The following is a 20,169-nucleotide window of genomic DNA, read 5'->3' as shown; positions in this document are numbered from 1 at the left end:
GCAGAATAATGAATTCCAAAGAGGAAGCCGATTAAGAAAACCATCCTTTATATTCTTCAAGCTGAGAAGAATCGCCTTGGTCCAACTGTGTTCTTTTGAATTTATCTTTCTCTAAATGGACCTAGCCCGGCTGCAAAGGGTCACAGAGGCAGAAGTCTCTTTGAGGCTAAATGTCCACATTGGAAATCAACGTTTTGACCTTTCAGTCTAGCATCTGTTTTAGATGATGTTGCCTGGGACCTGTCTGCTCACTCTGCCACCTCGTTCTCTCTCTCTCTCTCTCTCTCTCTCTCTCACTCTCTCTCTATGTTAATGTCCAAAATGTTTCTTTAGAGATTACATTTGATTGTATGTGTCTTTTAAGTTCACATTCAAATAAATGGCTTTGAAATTCATTTGATCAAGTTAGCTGTTCAACTATTACTATCCATTCCAGATAAATACATCAGGAGAATTCCACTAAAACCTCTTAGCATATCAAACAGAACCATATGCATAAACACTTTCCAACAGTCCAGGCATCAGACATGACTGGTAATAGGCCATGACCATTTCCATATTCAACACTGTTTTATAAGCGGTGTGACAAATGCAACATTGAAGTGTGTGTAGCTAATATCAACAGCCAAGATGGAGGCAGACTTATGGAAATAAGCGTATGGTGAGATCATGTGTTAATGCACAGTGGAAATGTTTCACACGTGTGTAGCCGCTCAGTGGAGGGGCTGACAGGAAGTCCGGTCCCTGATGAAGAGACGCCACTGGGTGATGCAGAGATGTGCTTCATTAACCCTGACCTTTAGAAAAACATTAACTGCTAAACACAGAAAATAGTCTTGCTGAACTATCACTCAATATAATGCATACGTACATACACTGAGTGTACAAAACATTAAGAACACCTGCTATTTCCATGACAAACTGACCAGGTGAATCCAGGTGAAAGCTATGAACCCTTATTAATGTCACTTGTTAAATCTACTTCAATCAGTGTATGTGAAGGGGAGGAAACAGGTTAAAGAAGGATATTTAAGCCTTGAGACAATTGAGACATTGTGTATGGTGGGCCATTAAAAGGGTGAATGAGGAAGATAAAAGATGGCTGGTTTCCATGTGTTTGATGCCATTCCATTCGCTCCGTTCCAGCCATTATTATGAGCCGTCTTCCCCTCAGCACCCTCCACCGCTTTGAATGGAGTATTGTAGTTTTATTTTATTTAACCTTTTTTTAACTAGTCAAGTCAGTTAAGAACAAATTCTTATTTACAATGACGGCCAAACCCTAACCCGGACGACGCTAGGCCAATTATGCGCCGCCCTATGGAACTCCCAATCACGGCTGGTTGTGATACAGCCTGGAATTGAACCTGGGTCTGTAGTGACGCCTCTAGCGCCGAGATGCAGTGCCTTATATGGTAGTAGGTGTCAGGCGCACCGGTTTGTGTCAAGAACTGCAACGCTGCTGGGTTTTTCACGCTCAACAGTTTCCTGTGTGTACCAAGAATGGTCCACCATCCAAAGGACATCCCAGCCAACTTGACACAACTGTGGGAAGTATTGGAGTCAACATGGGCCAGCATACCTGTGGAATGCTTTCAGCACCTTGCAGAGTCAATGCCCCAACGAATTGAAGCTGTTCTGAGGGCAGATGGGGTTGCAACTCAATGTTTGGTATACTGAGTGTATCCTCACTCATCCACAGTGTAGTACTACGTCTCTAAAGTGTATGGTACACAAATAGGATTCAAGGCCATGTTGAGACGAACATCTAAACAAATAGATTGCTGCAATTTACATTTGTTTAACCATTTTTCTATAAAGCTCTGTCTGAGTGGGTTGCTGAGTCAAACATTTTAGACATTTCTCTGCCTTTATGACATTTGTATAATTGCAGAAAGCTTCCATGAAATCGAACATGAGACATAAAGAAGTAAACCAGGAGCAAAAAACAAAGACTGTATTAACAAGGTAAGAAATGTCAAAAATGTTTATTAGATTCAAGTACAGTACACTGAAATTGCAAATTTTCACCAGATGTAGCAGCATTATGACTGGTATAGACTAACTAATAGGCACAAAACAATTACATAGAAATATCAATGACAAAATGTCATCTTGGTGGCCTTGTGACCATATTCAAAACCACTGAAGCAGTTAATTGACATGCTTTGTAAACAGATTCTACTCAGCTAAAATATACTGTCGAAACCGCAATCACAACTCATTCATTTGACTGGGCGAGAACAAATTGGATAAATGGTCAAACAAAACCTACATGGCAGTGAAGTCAGTGTCCACCAAGTCAGTCCAGTGATATTAGACCACAGAGCGATGCTCCCCACACACATACACAGCGCTGGGTCGGATACGTCGCTTTGTGTGGCCGGGCAGCTGAGGAAGAAACTTGAAATACTTGGGCATCAGGTCAAGGCAGGCGTCGCGGAACTTCTTGATCCGCCAGTAGTAAATGAGAGGGTTGAGGGCCGACTTGAGATAGCACAACAAAAGGAACCAGGTGCTGACTTCAAAGAAATTGGCCTTGTGGTAGAAGGGGCTGCTGAAGGTGGAAACCAGGCTGTAGGCGGTGAAGGGCGCCCAGCACACGGTGAACACCGAGAAGAGAATGAGGATGGTGGTGAAGGCACGCGTCTTGAAGCTCATGTCTATGTTCATCTCAAAGGGCCTCTGCAGGCTCATGAGGCCCAGCTTGCTGGCCTGACTCAGGCAGATGCTGTCCGGGTGGCTGTGGATGCGCACAGCGTTGTGCCGGATGGTGTTCAGGATCCCCATGAAGGTGTACAGCATGACCATGAAGGGGATGAAAAAGAAGGCCAGCATGAGGAGCAACACGTAGGCGTGGTAACCCGGCTCGCTGGTGTAGCCGAACACACACTGTGGAGCTCTAGAGGGGATCTGGAGAGATGGGTGGCCTATGGCTAGTGGGAAAGAGAAACATAAGGAGACAGTCCAAGCAATGACTATGAGCACTTTGGCTCTGTGGGGACTCAATTTGTCCTGTTTCTGGACTATGATCAGGAACCGATCTATGCTTATTATAAGCAGGATGACCATGCCCTCTATGACAAAGAGCCAGAAGAACATGGCCGACACTCGGCAGAAGACATCCCCGAAGATCCAGTGTGTGGTCACCACAGTAACCAGGGCAAAGGGCATGTTCAGGACGGCCAGCATCATGTCTGCAAAGGCCAGGCTGGCCAACAGGATGTTGATGGCGGATCGCATGGCGGCGCGCTGGTAGACCATCAGGACCACCACCACGTTCCCCAGGAAGGCCACCAACAGGATGGAGACCATGGCCATGCAGAAGAACACCTGGAGGGGCAGGCTGACGCCCTGAACACTCCCCTGGGCCTCGGCTGTTCGCGTGACTGTGTCCAGCTCCAGAGGTGAAAAGGAGGAGCCATATGAGCTGTTTTCCATGGACATGTCTTCCGTGTCAGGCTGGCCGTGGAGGAGGTGGTCAGAGAGGTTCAGCAGCCCTGCCGTGACGAGGCAGCAGAGGCTGGCTTTATTGGTCTCCCCTGCCTCCACAGGGGGAACGACAGTGGAGTAAACCATTCTTCCACGGGGGGTGCAGGCTCGGGTTTAGGCATCGTTACTGGAGCTCTTCTCTTGCCAAAAATGATGCCTTGGATGCTGTTCTTAGTCCAACTGAAGAAGCCAGCATCTTAGCATGGAGGAGAGATCCTGGGGAGACAGAAATGGAAATGGAGGCAAAACAGAAAGTGGGGACATTAGCAAGAGAACATAAACGTCAAATGCTATGTCTGTTTTTCCTTGATGATAATACCTTAAAATGGGTATTCTTTGTTTTAAAATGTTGCCTTTCTCAAAAGACAATATTGTGTATCAAATGAAATTTTGTCAAACTGAAACGTTTATATACACATTGATCTGCATGTACAATGCCTTCGGAAAGTATTCAGACCCCTTGACTTTTTCCACATTTTGTTACGTTAGCCTTATTCTAAAATGGATGAAATATAAAAACAATGTCAGCAATATACACACAATACCCCATAATGACCAAGAGAAAACAGGTTTTTTCAATTTTTTCAAATGTATTAAAAATAAAAAAACAGAAATACCTTATTTGCATAAGTATTCAGACCCTTTGCTATGAGACTCAAAATTGAGCTCAGGTGCATCCTGTTTCCATTGATCATCCTTGAGATGTTTCTACAACTTGATTGGAGTCCACCTGTGGTAAATTCAATTAATTGGACATAATTTGGAAAGGCACACACCTGTCTATATAAGGTCCCACAGTTGATGAAAACCTGCTCCAGAGCGCTCAGGACCTCAGACTGGGGCGAAGGTTCACCTTCCAACTGGACAACGACCCTAAGCACACAGCCAAGCCAACGCAGGAGTGGCTTCGGGACAAGTCTCTGAACGTAATCATGCACAAGAAGACTCAAGGCAGTATGCAGTTGCAGTCTGGCTATTTACATGTAAGCCCGGTTATACACTATTATAAGCATGCCAACACAACCAGGCTGTATCACATCTGGCCGTGACTGGGAGTCCCATAGGGCGGTGCACAATTGGCCCAGCATCGTCTGGGTTTGTCCGGGGTAGGCCGTCATTGTAAATAAGAATTTGTTCTTAACTGACTTGCCTAGTTAAATAAAGGTTCAATTCAATTAAATTTAAAAAACTGGCTTACCAATGCTCTCTATCGCCAAAATGTCCTAGCAATTTCATGAATTATTTGATCCGTGCCAGGGAGAGATTTTTATTCCAAGTCAATGTTTTTCTGGGGACAACTCAAGACTTCAATAAAAAAGGCTTATCAGTAATATAAACATTGGATACTGTTATTTTAGACTGGCTGGTATAATTTACAATGGCTCCGTGGCAAACGTCAAACAGAAAATGTTGGACCCGCTTTTCCTATGGAAGATTAGGACTGGCGGTGTTAAAAGAGGCAGACTATAAGCAGTCTTATCCATGAACGTGATTTTGTCTTAGATTTCTGCAGCACTTTCAAATATGCTCTCTTCTCTCATTTCTAGGTTTAGTCACTCCATGTGGGTTGAACAGACAAAGCGATACAGGGGATTCAAAGCCTATTAAATAACTGTCAGTAAAAAATTTAAATTTGTTCTAATTTTTCTGTACACTGCCGGGAGGATATGATTGTGTGACGGCTGTTGCTAGTCTGAAACCTTGAGGCAAATTCTATCCATTTACCATGCCGCAGAACTATAATTATAACAAAGTTACCCCACCAGAGCAAAAGAGAGGGTAAAATGTTGTATTAATTAGATAAACAGGCTACCATAATAGAACAGGAACAAGTGTATTATTAGGCAATAATACACTGACTGGGGCATTGTGTGTTCCTCCTCTTACCTTGACAACAGGGTTAGAATACGCACGGCTAGATTATGATTAAAACAAGAAGGATAACGTGTGGATGTGTGCAAACAAGCCTCAGACTGAAATCTGTGTCTGCCTCCTGACTTCTCACTGACACGGACTCATCTTAACGCCCTGCCCTCTCCTCTCACTAGGATGCTGTGACAGACACCGTTGATAAGATAAAGTCGCACCAATTCTGCACTGTGTAGCAGTCTTGTATTCTAATTTGTACATCATTCCTGAAATGAAGTATACGGTCAATTTCCTCATTATAGGGTTTTCAGTTATCCAAAAGGCAATCCTTCGTGCTAGATGAAAGGGCGCATCACGGCCTACAGTATCTGTTCCATTTTCATACAGAATGACTCAAAAGTAATTTGGCGGCGATACACAAAGATGACCCGTAAAAGCACCCTTTTAACCTATCACTTTTAAATAGAACATAAACATGAATTAGATTGGTTAGAACAGTATTCGTCCAAGCAGAGTCCTTATTCAGATATTCAGCATAATACAGTCATTTCAAAAAATGTGATGGAAGAGAAAGAAAAATACTAGAGGAACATGTTTTCCATTTCATGTACATATATCCACAGAAACCATAGTAACTGCTAAAAAGGATCTGCCTGGTACCTTGCAAGTCAATGATAACACTGCATGTTGAGTAGTTGTGGAACCTAGCAACAGGGACCCGCATCCAGCTAGTATTTCTATCTGGTCGCTTTGTATCTCTTTCAAAAAGCTTTTGAGCCTTTTAATAACCACTACAAAATAAACTAGGTGTGTGTCATACTATTTTGAATGATTTAGTTGATGTATCATATAGTCCGTTTAGCCTTAGATGATTATTCGCCTCGGTAACTAGCCTGAGACTATGGGAGAAAGTTGAAAAAGCAGTCAACAATGGAAATTGTTTTTCTCTTTTTGAGTTTAGGAATTGTAATTACACATTTGTTACTGAGCTGGATAATATTGTTCAGTTATCAAAAGGTGAAATAAAACATAATAAAGCTGAGTAATTCTTAAGAGTAGCAAAGTTACAAATAATAGTAGCAGGGCTGCTGACTTTTGAAGAAAGCTTGGAGTAAGATTTTGCCTAGATGGGGTCTGGGGGTCCTCCCCTAGGAAAATTGTACTGTTTTACAAAGCTAATTTCCTGCAATTTTACGTATTTGACATGGCTTAAGACTATGACCAGGGTGAAAAAAAACACAGGTCAGGTGTATTCAGAATGCTTTGAACATTAATTTAACCCTCAAAATTGAGATTTATTTTAATGGTGGGGGGTGAAATCTTAGGTGGTTTGACACTTTATTCAGACACTAATGAAATTAGATGGGGAAATAGGCAAATGGGAGAAGCAGTGTGGAGGATGGAAGCAGGGATCCCTGTTGTCAGGTAGAAAGTGTTGGGGAGTGTTACCACTACACCAATGCTCTGCACAGGAAATATTCATATTAAAACCTGTTTGGGATAGGGGGCAGTATTGAGAATTTTGGAAAAAATATGTGCCCATTTTTAACTGCCTCCTACACCAACTCAGAAGCTAGAATATGCATATTATTGTTCAGGTTTGGATAGAAAACACTCTGAATTTTCTAAAACTGTTTGAATGGTGTCTGTGAGTATAACAGAACTCCTATGGCAGGCAAAAACCTGACAAGGTTTCAAGCAGGAAGTACCCTGTCTGACAAGGAGTCGTGCGTCTTGCATCTGTTTATTGAAAAGTAAGGATCTTAGCTGTAACGTGACAATTCCCAGGGCTCCGATAGGCTCTCAGAACCCGGGAAATAACTGAAGGTTGACGAGGGAGCCTCAGGCTGAAACACATTATCGGCTTTGGCAAGTGGCGGCTCAGAGGACCTTTGAATGAGGCGCGTGCACGATTCGCTCCTGAGGAGAAATCTTATTCGGCTGTTTAGGCTCAATGCATATTCCCGGTCGGAATATTATCACTTATCTACGAGATAAATGGCATAAAAATTGGTTTTAAACAGCGGTTGACATGCTTCGAAGTACGGTAATGGAATATTTAGACATTTTTGTCACGCCAATGCGCCATGCTCGAGACCGTGATGAAGCATTCTGATAGTGTCTAGAACTCACGAACAAAACGTCGCTGTTTGGATATAACGATGGATTATTTGGGACCAAACCAACATTTGTTATTGAAGCAAAAGTCCTGGCAGTGTATTCTGACGAAGAACAAGCAAGGTAAGAACATTTTTCTTATAGGAAATGTGATTTTGGTGGAGGCTGACCTGGGTGGGTATCTAAATAGCTAGCCCTGTGATGCCGGGCTATGTACTTAGATTATTGCAAAATGTGCTTCATCCGAAAAGCTATTTTAAAATCGGACATATCGAGTGCATAGAGGAGTAATGTATCTATAATTCTTAAAATAATTGTTATGCTTTTTGTGAACGTTTATCGTGAGTAATTTAGCAAACTGTTAGTAAATTCCCCGGAAGTTTGCGGGGGTTATGCTTTTTCTGAACGTCACATGCTAATGTAAAAAGCTGTTTTTTGATATAAATATGAACTTGATTGAACAGACATGCATGTATTGTATAACACAATGTCCTAGGTGTGTCATCTGATGAAGATCATAAAAGGTTAGTGCTGCATTTAGCTGTGGTTTGGGTTTATGTGACATGATATGCTAGCTTGAAAAATGGGTGTCTGATTATTTCTGGCTGGGCACTCTGCTGACATAATCTAATGTTTTGCTTTCGTTGTAAAGCCTTTTTGAAATCGGACAGTGGGGTTAGATTAACGAGATTCTTGTCTTTAAATAGCTGTAAAATAGTCATATGTTTGAGAAATTGAAGTAATAGTATTTCTAACGATTCAAAAATCGCGCCACTGGATTTCAGTGGCTGTTACGTAGGTGGGACGAGTTCGTCCCACATGCGCCAGAGAGGTTAATGGTTGATGTCAGTGGGTGACCAAATCATAGACTGCAGTCTCCTTGTCCATAGATTGCTTTCAAGGTAAGGACAAAAACATATAGTATTTTGTCATTTGGGTGAACCATCTCTTTAAAATAGGTCGGGAAGAAAATCTTGATTGCTCTCCAGGAGGGTTGACCACCTCTGATCTAGGTTTCCCATGTGCTGGGTGTTTAAAAATGTTATTTTTATAACAATTCATTTCTCAAAATCACCCAACCTTCAAGGAAAATCCCAAATGCGTGAGAGTTGGCAGCTCTGCAGTAGTCCAGTTTAACATGGTAAGAGGTGTAGAAATTAGTTACTAGTGATTAAACTAAAACTATAGCCTACAGTCAGCCATTACAGCTGTCATTTTCAAATATTATGTGCCGGCCTATTTAAAGAATATCTCATCACTGGAAATTATTGATTGTGAGGGTATATCATTTCATAGCCTACACACTACTGGGTTGCAGGCATTGGGTCACTTAGTTGTGTTGTTTTCTTTAAAAATAGCAAGCTTGGGTTGTTAATACTGGGTTATTGATGTTGGGTTATTGAGATATGGCCCAGTGGGTCGGTTAATTCTCCCACCAAATCCAGATGATCAAAGTGATCTGGCAAGCTCGTGAATGAGAATTGTCGCAGCTGTTTAGCAAGTCTACTAGGCAGTCAGGGTTGCCATGTCTGCAATTTTCATGCTAAATTGGGCTACTTTGAAAACAGTGTCACGGTGAAAATGTATTGGTCGTGGGGTTGCAGGTTTTTGGGCTACTTCTAAATTGCACCGCAGCCACCATGGCAATTTCTTAAAAATATACAGTACCAGTTAATAGTTCGAACACACCTACTCATTCTAGGGGTTTTCTTTATTTGTACTATTTTCTACATAGTACAATATTATGAAAATATTAATATAATAATTTCAAAATTCTGAAATAACACATATGGAATCATGTTAGGAACCAAAAAAGTGTTAAACACCCTTTGCCTTGATGACAGCTTTGCACACTTTTATACAAAAAATATGTTGAAACGATATCACAGGGGTAATTGCAAATCAATTCGTGCCGCTTGTGTAGCCTACCTGTACCTGGCAAATGGATTTAATAAGAAGCCTATAATTTCAGTTTATTGTTGTTGTAGCCTTGTGTTATTAAGCAATTATTAATGACCTTGTGTAGTTAATCAAGTTGGAAGTTATCAATTGTGATCATGGTCACAATCCTATCGCAATTGCCGATCAGCTGTTGTTAGAGTGCATTAGATTGATGGTAACAATCAGTCAGATTAGGCTGCAGGTTAAAAAAAAACACTTGCTGTTGTTGACAAGCATTGGCCTATTCAGTTCATATCCATATTTTATATTTGATTCAGTGATTGAAATTATGACCCCATCCTCAGTAGCCTATTCCAGCAGGCTATTGGGCAACCACTTCAACCACTTCCTACCTAGAAATTGCCTCTCTGTTCATGTTGAATAAATTAGGCTGTGTATTTGAACTAAGCAAGTGGATAAATCATTCATTTTACATCTTGCCTAGGCTACTGTACGCTATCTGAAATTAGATGTAGACCTATCAGGGGCTAGTCTATAGGTTACCTGCATCTAGCTAACCAAACCATGGCAAAGTTGAATTACAATCATAAAACCACATTTAAGGCAGTAGGCCAGCCAATGCCTATTGAAATTACAAGTCAATCTTACAAATTTATAACGGTTTGTAGTCTTAACATCTGGCACATAATAACGGCACAATTGCCAGAAAATTGCCTAACATCAGTTTTTTTAAGTTTATATTTGAAATTATATTTTCTCTTGCAACATATTCACTCCTTTATTAGTCAGATTAGCTCACAATAATTATTATTTAGATGGAAAACCGAATTTTGCTTCTTAAGTCGTTAGAAGTTCAATTGAGATTCCTTCTTAATTCACTCGGTAACGTAATGGAAAAAGGGTTTATTGGCTAAATGTGGCAACTCCTCTCTTGCTGCGAAAAAACACATTTTGGGATAGTTTCAGGCCTTGTGGGCAGGTTGAGTAGTCATTGGCTACAAATTTAGCTTGACCTGGCAACCCTGGACAAATGGGAAAGGTGTTGTGCTTGGCCAAAAACAGTGAGTAAAAAGCTAGCTAGCTAACATTACTGATTTTCATTCAGGAATAAATTACCTAGCTCAGGGGTGTCAAACGTCCGGCCCACGGGCCGGATCAGGCCCGCAAAGGGATTTAATCCGGCCCGCGAGATGATTTTGTAAAGTATAAAAATGAGCTGCAATTTTTCAATAAAATAAACTGCTGTTCCAATTGCGTCCACTGGATGGCGAAATAGCAATTGTGTTAAGCAAGCAAACTGTTTATACCGGAGCAGAGCAAGTAGGTCAAGCAAGTGCAGCCAGTCCGGATGAGCTACTTTGTTTTGCCCGCGATATTTATTACGGCTTCTACTTTTAACATTATGTGCTTTGGCACCCTCATTGCCCCAATATGTCTCTGTCAAAAAAGAGAAAAGTGGACGCAGAGTGCAGAGTGTTCCAAGAAAAATGGTCATCCTCCTATTTATTCACAGAATTGAATGGAAAAGCTGTATGTTTGGTGTGTTCACAGCATGTTGCAGTGCTGAAAGAGTATAACCTTCGTCGCCACTATGTGAGTCTTCATGCCGACAAATATGACAACTTTCAAGGACAGCGGAGAAGAGAGAAGGTGAATGAACTGTTGGCGGGTCTGAAGAAACAGCAGTCTGTGTTTACTCACAGCCGAGACATCAGTGACGCTGCAGTGAAAGCTAGCTACCTCATTGCTAATGAAATCGCAGTGGCTTCAAAACCATTTAGTGAGGGTGAATTTGTAAAAACATGCATGATGAAGGCAGCGGAGATTGTGTGCCCTGAAAAGCGCCAGGCTTTTGCAAATATCAGCCTGACAAGAAACACAGTTGCAGATCTTTCAGTGGATTTGGACAGCCAGTTGAAGCAAAAAGTAAAGTAATTTATTGGGTTTTCAGTTGCAATTGATGAAAGCACGGACATTACAGATGTTGCACAACTGGCCATTTTCATCCGCGGAGTTGATGACACATTGACCGTCACCGAGGAGTTTGTGGAGTTGGTGCCGATGACAGATACAACGACAGCAGCTGATATTTTCATCGCACTCGTCGGCGCACTGGACAGGGTCGGAGTGGACTGGTCCCGCGCTGTCAGCCTGGCTACAGATGGTGCGCCCTCAATGATCGGGAAAAAAGCAGGCGTTGTGACAAAGTTCAGAGAGAAAGTGCAATCTGCAAATAGAGGACGTGATTTTTGGACTTTTCACTGTATTTTGCACCAGGAGGCTTTGTGTTGCAAGTCATTAAAGATGGATAACGTCATGAAGGTGGTCATCCAAACTGTTAATTTCATCCGATCCAGAAGCCTGAATCACCGTCAGTTTGACAGCCTTCTCAGAGAGAAAGACCACATCTATGGCCTGCCATACCACACTGAGGTAAGATGGTTAAGCCGAGTTGCTCTGCTTAGGCGTTTCTTTGATTTACGAGAAGAAATTGAACAGTTCATGGAAGAAAAGGGCAAACCAGTGTTAGAATTTCATTCCGCAGAATGGATGCAGGACCTTGCATTTATGGTGGATGTTACAGAGCACCTGAATAACTTGAACAAACAGCTGCAAGGGCGCAACAAAGTCGTCACGCAGTATTATGACAGCATACGTTCTTTCAAGTTGAAGCTGTCATTGTGGGAGACGCAACTCGCCGGTGGTGATGCAGCTCACTTCCCCTGTCTGAAAAATGTGTGCGCAACCCAACATGTGGCAGACATGAAGCGGTTCAAAGATAAAATAACGGGACTGTTACGGGAGTTTGAGCAACGCTTTCAGATTTTTGGTGAACTGGAGAAAGACTTCAACGTTTTTTGCTCGCCATTCACCGTGAATCCCTCTGATCTGCCCGTCAGCATCCAACTTGAAATAATAGACTTGCAGTGTGACTCGGATATGAAGGGCAAATTTGCCGCAGCTGGCTTGGACACATTTTATCAGAATCTCTTGCCAGGTTACCCCAACTTGACAGCCCTCGCTGCAAAACTGTTGTGCATGTTTGGAACCACATATGTTTGTGAGCAAGTTTTCTCTGTAATGAGCATAAATTAAACAAAGCTGCGCTCAAGGCTCACGCACAAGCACTTGAATCACATCCTGAAGTTGGCTGCCACTCAGGATGTGACGCCTGATATTGATGCACTGGTGAAAGCTAAAAGATGCCAGGTATCAGGAGTCAAATAAACTATGCAACCCCACTTAAAGTGCTGCATGAGACACCCTGATATAGTTCTGTGATCTGTGATATACTTCTGTGAATCACTGAGGCATTGTGTGTTTGTGTGTTCTTTTTCTTTAGAATGTTCAAATAAACTTAAGGTGTTTTATGATTAATAGTGATGTTGTGCTTGTACTATTGTGGACACACTGTCCTCAGGCTCCAGCTTTATGTTTTATGTTGATCGTATTAAAACAAAGAAAACAATCTGAAGTTGTTGTTTTTAAGTTATATATACCATGATTTTACTGGTCCGGCCCACTTGGGAATAGATTTTCCTCCATGTGGCCCCTGAGCTAAAATGAGTTTGACACCCCTGACCTAGCTATACTGACTTGCCTAGTTAAATAAAGGTAAAACATTTTTTTTTTAACTCCCTTCCTTGACAACAGTTCTGCACTGATCCACGAAGCGCAAAGAGTATGAATTCCCTGACCTCTGTTGAGTCCATATCACCATAAATGCTGCATGGCCAATGCGGAAGTCGGCTTGACCATGCGCCCAGATGCACAATGCACTCCTCTCCAGAATGGGCTCTCTCCCGCAAATTTGTGCACATTCATTGTTTCATAATTTCATTGTGTGAATTGTTTGCATTTGATTGTTAGTCTATATCAATTCCCCATTACATACCATCAGTAGTACATTTACTTTTCATTCCTATAATTTCTCATCTACAATGTTTGTTACTTTGATTATGGTCATTTATTTTCATGCATTCAACCTATGCTACACTTGTGAGAAACACATTTTGGTATATTTCATTCCATTTACGAGTTTTGTCAATTAGTTGTTGTCTTTTGTTTGGAGCGCTCCTGTCAATGTTGAGTAAGGACACACACGAATAGAAGTAGGCCTATAGGCTACCTGGCCTGCGAACAAATGTAGGCATATAAAATGTGCCCATTTGGGGATCTGATTAGTATTTCTAATTGATTTAACGTACCAACACTAATGACCTGTGGAGCTTCTCAAAGTAATGTTTTCTTCACCTCAAACAACAAGCAAACAAAGTCTGTTTTTACATCTATTGAGAATTATGATAGTTCCTCAATGTATTTGGAAAATATTTCCAGATCTCTCCCTTTCGATAACCACTCAGCGTTAAAAGGGAAAAATGTAATGCTCTGATCCAGTGGAAACGTCGTAAAATAGGCCTACCTGATTACTTCTTATCAGTGCTTGACTTGGACTGAAATAGGTTCCGGTAGTTGGGTGCTGGTACTGTTTATATTTAGGTGCAGGAGCTACACAATACTTTTGAGCTAATATTCTATAAGAGGAACAGGAGCTCAAGCCAAGCAGTAGAACATTTGAGGTGCTGGTACTCAGCTCCGTTGAGCTCCTGCCCAAGTTAAGCACTGCTTAATATCCCTTGCGCAAACAGCCTACAGCTGTGTCTGTCCCGAGCTCACTCGTGAGGGAAACTCTGAGAGCCCATAATATTTTATACAATGTTGCAAGTTCGCTAGCGCATGCTTTGGGCCTGGACCTAGAATTTTGATTAACCACATGCCAATGATGTTGAGATATGAAGATGTTATTATAAATTAATCGAAACTGTTTCACTTTTTTTATATGAAAACCATAACTGGCACACAGATCGGTAAAAATTGTAAGATAAATTGGGATTCAACATGAGAAAGGTTGCCGACTCCTCGTGTAGCCTATTACCGGCAACTTCAGGAGAGTAATGGAAGAATCTATGAAAGCCAGCAGGAGCAAGAGGAGAATAATTGGGTCAGGTTAAGTTTTTTAAATTCTGGTTATCTAGATCTCTGGCGCCCTCTTGAGGCATGTGTCTTATTTCATCAAACCGTAAACTTAAAGCGTCAGACAAGCTCAATGAATATAAACTCAACAAAAAAAAGAAACGTCCCTTTTTCAGGACCCTGTCTTTCAAAGATAATTAGTAAAAATCCAAATAACTTCACAGATCTTCATTGTAAAGGGTTTAAACACTGTTTCCCATGCTTGTTCAATGAATCATAAACAATTAATGAACAAGCACCTGTGGAACGGTCGTTAAGACACTAACAGCTTACAGACGGTAGGCAATTATGGTCACGGTTATGAAAACTTAGGACTCTAAAGAGGCCTTTCTACTGACTCTGAAAAACACCAAAAGAAAGATGCCCAGGGTCCCTGCTCATCTGCGTGAACGTGCCTTAGGCATGCTGCAAGGAGGCATGAGGACTGCAGATGTGGCCAGGGCAATAAATTGCAATGTCCGTACTGTGAGACGCCTAAGACAGCGCTACAGGGAGACAGGACGGACAGCTGATCGTCCTCGCAGTGGCAGACCACATGTAACAACACCTGCACAGGATCGGTACATCCGAACATCACACCTGCGGGACAGGTACAGGATGTCAACAACAACTGCCCGAGTTACACCAGGAACACACAATCCCTCCATCAGTGCTCAGACTGTCTGCAATAGGCTGAGAGAGGCTGGACTGAGGGCTTGTAGGCCTGTTGTAAGGCAGGTCCTCACCAGACATCACCGGCAACAACGTCGCCAATGGGCACAAACCCACTGTAGCTGGACCAGACAGGACTGGCAAAATGTGCTGACGAGTCGCGGTTTTGTCTCACAAGGGGTGATGGTCGAATTCGCGTTCATCGTCGAAAGAATGAGCGGTACACCGAGGCCTGTACTCTGGAGCGGGATTGATTTGGAGGTGGAGGATCCGTCATGGTCTGGGGCGGTGTGTCACAGCATCATCGGACTGAGCTTGTTGTCATTGCAGGCAATCTCAACGCTGTGCGTTACAGGGAAGACATCCTCCTCCCTCATGAGGTACCCTTTCTGCAGGCTCATCCTGACATGACCCTCCAGCATGACAATGCCACCAGCCATACTGCTCGTTCTGTGCATGATTTCCTGCAAGACAGGAATGTCAGTGTTCTGCCATGGCCAGCGAAGAGCCCGGATCTCAATCCCATTGAGCACATCTGGGACCTGTTGAATCGGATGGTGAGGGCTAGGGCCATTCCTCCCAGAAATTTCTGGGAACTTGCAGGTGCCTTGGTGGAAGAGTGGAGTAACATCTCACAGCAAGAACTGGCAAATCTGGTGCAGTCCATGAGGAGGAGATGCACTGCAGTACTTAATGCAGCTGGTGGCCACACCACTGTTACTTTTGATTTTGACCCCCCCCTCCCTTTGTTCAGGGACACATTATTCCATTTCTGTTAGTCACATGTCTGTGGAACTTGTTCAGTTTATGTCTTAGTTGTTTATTCTTGTTATGTTCATACAAATATTTACACATGTTAAGTTTGCTGAAAATAAAGGCATTTGACAGTGAGAGGACATTTCTTTTTTGCTGAGTTTAGTTGATTTTTTATTGTTTTTGTGTGTGTATACAGTGCATTCGGAAAGTATTCAGACCCCTTCATTTTGTCAACATTTTGTTACGTTACAACCTTGTTCCCCCCTCATCATTCTACACACAATACACCATAATGACAAAGCAAAATCTGTTTTTTAGACATTTAAAAAAAAATTATATAAAAAAAATCATATATATAGATGATCTGAATTTAGTATGATCTGAATTTAGTATGATCTAAATGTAGTATATATATATATATATATATATATATATATATATATATATATATATATAAATAAATACTAAATTTACATAAGCATTCAGCCACTTTACTCAGTACTTTGTTGAAGCACCTTTGACAGCGATTACAGCCTTGAGTCTTCTTGGGTATGACGCTACAAGCTTGGCACACCTGTATTTGGGGAGTTTCTCCCATTCTTCTCTGCAGATCATCTCAAGCTCTGTCAGGTTGGGAGGGGAGTGTCGCTGTACAGCTATTTTCAGGTCTCTCCAGAGATGTTTGATCGGGTTCAAGTCTGGGCTCTGGCTGGGCCACTCAAGAACATTCAGAGACTTGTCACTAAGCAATTCCTGCATTGTCTTGGCTGTGTGCTTAGGATTGTTGTCCTGTTGGAAGGTGAACCTTCGCCCCAGTCTGAGGTCCTGAGGATCCTTCTGTACTTTGCTCCGCTCATCTTTACTAGTCTCCCAGTCCCTGCCGCTGAAAAACATACCCACAGCATGCTGCTGCCATCACCATGCTTCACCATAGGGATGGTATTGGCCAGGTGATGAGTGGTGCGTGGTTTCCTCCAGGCATGACGCTTGGCATTCAGGCCAAAGAGTTCAATCTTGGTTTCATCAGACCAGAGAATCTTGAGTCTTAGGTACCTTTTGGCAAACTCCAAGTGGGCTGTCATGTGCCTTTTACTGAGGAGTGGATTCTGTCTGGCCACCTGATTGGTAGAGTGCTGCAGAGATGGTTGTCCTTCTGGAAGGTTATCCCATCTCCACAGAAGATGGAGAACTCTGGAGCTCTGTCAGAGTGACCATCATGTTATTGGTCACCTCCCTGACCAAGGCCCTTCTCCCCCGATTTCTCAGTTTAGCCAGGCGGCCAGCTCTAGTAAGAGTCTTGATGGTTCTAAACTTCTTCCCTTTAAGAATGATCGAGGCCATTGTGTTCTTTGGGACCTTCAATGCTGCATACATTTTTTGGTACCCTTCCCCAGATCTGTGCCTCGACACAATCCTGTCTCTGAGCTCTATGGACAATTCCTTCGACCTCATGGCTTGGTTTTTGCTCTGACATGCACTGTCAACTGTGGGACCGTATATAGAGAGGTGTGTGCCTTTCCAAATAATGTCCAATCAATTGAATTTATCACAGGTGGACTCCAATGAAGTTATAGAAACATCTCAGGGATGATTAATGGAAACAAGATGTACCTGAGCTCAATTTCGAGTCTTATAGGAAATGGCTGAATACTTATGTAAATAAGGTATTCATGCTTTTATTTTTGATACATTTACAAAAAATTCAAAAAACCTGTTTTCACTTTGTCATTTTGGAGTATTGTGTGTAAATTCATGAGGAAAAAATTATTTTAGACATTTTATAATAAGGCTGCATTGTAAGAAAATGTGGAAAAAGTAAAGTGGTCTGAATACTTTCCAAATGTACTGCACACAAAAAAAATAATGGGTTAAAATGAACCCGATGTCGGTTATTTGGTAACTCAGCACTGGGTAAATATTGGACAAAACACACACTGGGATACTTTGACCCAGCCAGCTGGGTTGCGTGAATAACCCATGTTGGGATGTTTTATTTACCCCAAAAATGTGGTTATTATGACACAGCAGTGGGTTGCTTTTTACTCTTTTGCTGGGTTATTGTTATATATGTATTTTTGACCCAGCAATTCATTATTTCTTACTTTATTGCTGGGATATTTTTTTTACCTTCTCTATTACAGAATCTGTTTTTCCATTCCACTGGAACCGATTCTTCTTGTTTTTAGCTGATAGGAGTGGAACACGGTGTGGTCGTCTGCTGCAATCACCCATCTGGGACAAGGACCGTTATTTGCCCGTTTGTGGCCCGCCTGTTAGCTTGCACGATTCTTGACATTCTCCTTCGACCTTTCATCAAAGAGATGTTTTCGCCCACAGGACTGCCGTTGACTGGATGTTTTATGTTTGTCGCACCATTCTCGGTAAACCCTAGACACTGTTGTACGTAGAAAGCCCAGGAGGCCATCAGTTTCTGAAATACTGGAACCGGCGCACTTGCCACAGACGATCACACCACGCTCAAAGTCGCTCACGTTACCACATGACTCACTGTCTGTAAGGGTGAACCATTTTCTTGAACGGGTTAGTGTACTTAATAAACTGGCCGCTGAGTTTATATCCCAACGTTGGGATAGCTACCACTGTTATAATATGTTCATAATAATGTTATACATTTTATATTTGAATATCTAATGTGCAAAAATAATCAAGGAAAGTTTAAATGTGCAATGTACAAACTTAACATGATCAACAGGAATGACATTTACTCTCACATGTGGCCAAAAACAAGTATCTGGATTACATTAAAAAAGACCCAGCATGAAAGTGAATAAAAACCCAACTGATGGTAAAATTAAGCCTTGGGCTATCCCTACAAGCCCCAAGTCTCTTTACTTACAAATTAACCCATGTTTGTGTAATTCCAACAACCCAACTGGCTGGATCAAAATAACCCAGCGCTGGGTTACCAAATAACCCAAATTGGGTTGTTTTTAACCCAGCATTGTTTTGAGTGTAGGCCTATTTATTTTGATATTTTTGATAACATTATTATTATACTGTGGAATTAAATGTAAGATCAAATGCTTGTTTGATGAGAACCTAAGATTAGTTTAATCAAACAAGCAGAATTGTTTGAAAATATGTTTACGTAAAACCACTTTTCAAGGAGTATATTGTTTGTTACAGCAGAATCCTCAAGTGAAATTACCGTTTTCCTTCCAGGTTGACATCGTTGGGTTTCAGTAGACAGACAATTCCTCGCAGCTCATTTCAGTCTTTCAGTTGATCCAATTCGCTGTCCAGATGCTTTTTGTAATTCCTCGAAATCACAACTAGATATACTGTATTAATCTCTCATTGCACGCGAATTAATAAATCTAATCAAATAACATTATTTACAGTGAGAAAAACGGGCAGTGCCACCTACACAATTCAACAAAAGCGGTAAGTAAAATGTAGTTCCGCGTATCATTCTGTCTTTGTTTTGCAGGGAATAGGTTCAACGACAAAAGATAACATCGCTAGATTGGTTTACAAGTCAAAATCATGACTCAAAGAGGTATTAAACAATTTCATTGTCAGTCATTTCATTTTCTTTCCAACCCTCATCTTTCTGTTATCCTGAGAATGATAATTTCGTCTTCCACTATTCGTGGTTCACGGTATAATATTCCATCTCTGTTACGAACTACGATCACTGTCCGTATACTGGTTAACTGACAGTCCCATCATCCAATAGTATGGACAGCTCGGGTAGGGTCCTTTGTTAGGACACACCCATTATCTAGAGCTCCAATTGAAATGGACAAATGGCCATAAAGAGGCGTAGCGTTGTGGTTCAAGAACTAGGCCTACAGGGCACGTGCATATAAGCGTTGTATTGTCACATTGTATACAATCAAGCACAGAGATAAATACAATATTTCAAGGTTCCATAAAGTATAGGGTTTGGTCGTTAGATGTTCTTAATATTACACATTTTGTGCATGTAATAGATGGCCTGCATCCCTTTCTTTCCATTTTTGGACATAAATTAATTATATACAGTGGCAGGAAAAAGTATGTGAACCCTTTGGAATTACTTGGATTTCTGCATAAATGTCATACAATGTGATCTTATCTTCATCCAAGTCACAACAATAGACAAACACAGTCTGCTTAAACTAATAGCACACTAACAATTATAGGTTTTCATGTCTTTATTGAATTTACAGTGTAAACATTCACAGTGCATGGTGGGAAAAGTATGTGAACCCCTGTTCACCCTCCTTTGGCAGCAATATCCACAACCAAACATTTTCCGTAGTTGCGGATCAGACCTGTACAAGAGTCATGAGGAATTTTGGACCATTCCTCTTTACAAAACTGTTCCAGTTCAGCAATATT

The 20,169-nt window shown here is 41.6% G+C and overlaps 1 protein-coding gene across 2 annotated transcripts; it reads right to left on the bottom strand.

Annotated features, from left to right (window-relative positions):
- Positions 1-1,969: 1,969 nt before the first annotated feature.
- On the bottom strand, positions 1,970-19,510 carry LOC115194239 (probable G-protein coupled receptor 63). 2 transcript variants are annotated; one of them, XM_029753758.1, is made up of 2 exons: positions 18,992-19,510; positions 1,970-3,708 (listed from the first exon to the last, which is right to left on the bottom strand). In XM_029753758.1, the coding sequence occupies exon 2, from the start codon at positions 3,577-3,579 to the stop codon at positions 2,317-2,319; it is 1,263 nt and encodes a 420-aa protein (XP_029609618.1). In that variant the 5' UTR covers positions 3,580-3,708; positions 18,992-19,510; the 3' UTR covers positions 1,970-2,316. The 2 variants fall into 2 exon arrangements, with proteins under 2 accessions (XP_029609618.1, XP_029609628.1); XM_029753768.1 differs by lacking the exon at positions 18,992-19,510 and adding an exon at positions 17,950-18,976.
- Between the last annotated feature and the right edge of the window lie 659 nt (positions 19,511-20,169).

Source organism: Salmo trutta, chromosome 1 (assembly GCF_901001165.1).
Source record: "Salmo trutta chromosome 1, fSalTru1.1, whole genome shotgun sequence".
In the NCBI taxonomy this organism is placed as follows: Eukaryota; Metazoa; Chordata; class Actinopteri; order Salmoniformes; family Salmonidae; genus Salmo; species Salmo trutta.
Note: the sequence above shows the minus strand (reverse complement) of the source record. Positions and strands in the feature narration are given on the sequence as shown.

What these genes read in the sequence shown, in the direction of transcription:
- LOC115194239 (XM_029753758.1), bottom strand. Translation starts at nt 3,579, where the DNA reads ATGGTTTACTCCACTGTCGTTCCCCCTGTGGAGGCAGGGGAGACCAAT.